The following is a 745-nucleotide window of genomic DNA, read 5'->3' as shown; positions in this document are numbered from 1 at the left end:
AGCTGAAAGGAGAGAAAATCAAAGAGAGTCAAAACTGTCCAAGATGCTTGGAGGTTATTTAAAAACACAGTCTTCAAAGCTCAGCTGGAATGTGTTCACGCAGGTTAGGAAAGGCAAATGCACAGTCCAAAAGAAAGCCACCATGGTTAATCAAAGGGAGGTTGGAGGAACTTATTAGGAAAAAAAAGATGTATTTTAGAAAAATGGAAGTCTATAGCTTTAACTGATGTGAAGAGAATACCAGAGGAGAACACAAAATGGTGTTGGCAAAAAGGGAAGCAAGTTAGCTGTAAAGAGGAGACACAAAAAAGAATTATGAGGAACGCATGGCTGCGAACATCAAAACCAGCAACAAACAGTTTTTTCAAGTACATCAAAAGCAGGAAGCCAGCAAGGGAAGCGGTAGGCCCATTAGGGATGACAAAGGAACAAAGGTGTGCTAAAAGATGACAGGGGAGATTGCAGAGAAGCTGAACAAATTCTTTGCCATCTGTGCTTCACCCAAGAGGAGGTGAGGGAAAATTCCTGCACACCCTTGAACCAAAGCTTCTTAGGACATGAATCCAAGGAACTAGCTAAGATAGTGGTAGACGGGAAGGAAGAAGTTCTGGCAAGTTTCATTGATAAACTAAATGCTACCAAATCCCCTGGTACAGATTGCATTCATCCAAAGAGTTCTTAAGGAGCTCAAGCATGAAATTCGCTTGATAAGTTCTCACTTTTAATATACAACTTATCCCCTGAA

At 40.9% G+C, this 745-nt stretch overlaps 1 protein-coding gene across 1 annotated transcript in view; it reads left to right on the top strand.

The window, feature by feature from the left end:
• PLPPR2 (phospholipid phosphatase related 2) overlaps positions 1-514 on the top strand; it is a gene marked incomplete at its 3' end in the record, with an annotated part of 13,523 nt that extends 13,009 nt beyond the window's left edge. Inside the window, exon 8 of the mRNA XM_048487531.1 lies at positions 509-514. Within this exon, the coding sequence (XP_048343488.1) occupies positions 509-514 (6 nt within the window). The remainder of the gene's footprint in view (positions 1-508) is intronic.
• Positions 515-745: the final 231 nt, after the last annotated feature.

The sequence above is a fragment of the Sphaerodactylus townsendi genome, linkage group LG03 (genome assembly GCF_021028975.2).
Source record: "Sphaerodactylus townsendi isolate TG3544 linkage group LG03, MPM_Stown_v2.3, whole genome shotgun sequence".
In the NCBI taxonomy this organism is placed as follows: domain Eukaryota; kingdom Metazoa; phylum Chordata; class Lepidosauria; order Squamata; family Sphaerodactylidae; genus Sphaerodactylus; species Sphaerodactylus townsendi.
The sequence above is the reverse complement of the archived record's forward strand: the minus strand, read 5'-3'. Positions and strand labels throughout refer to the sequence as shown.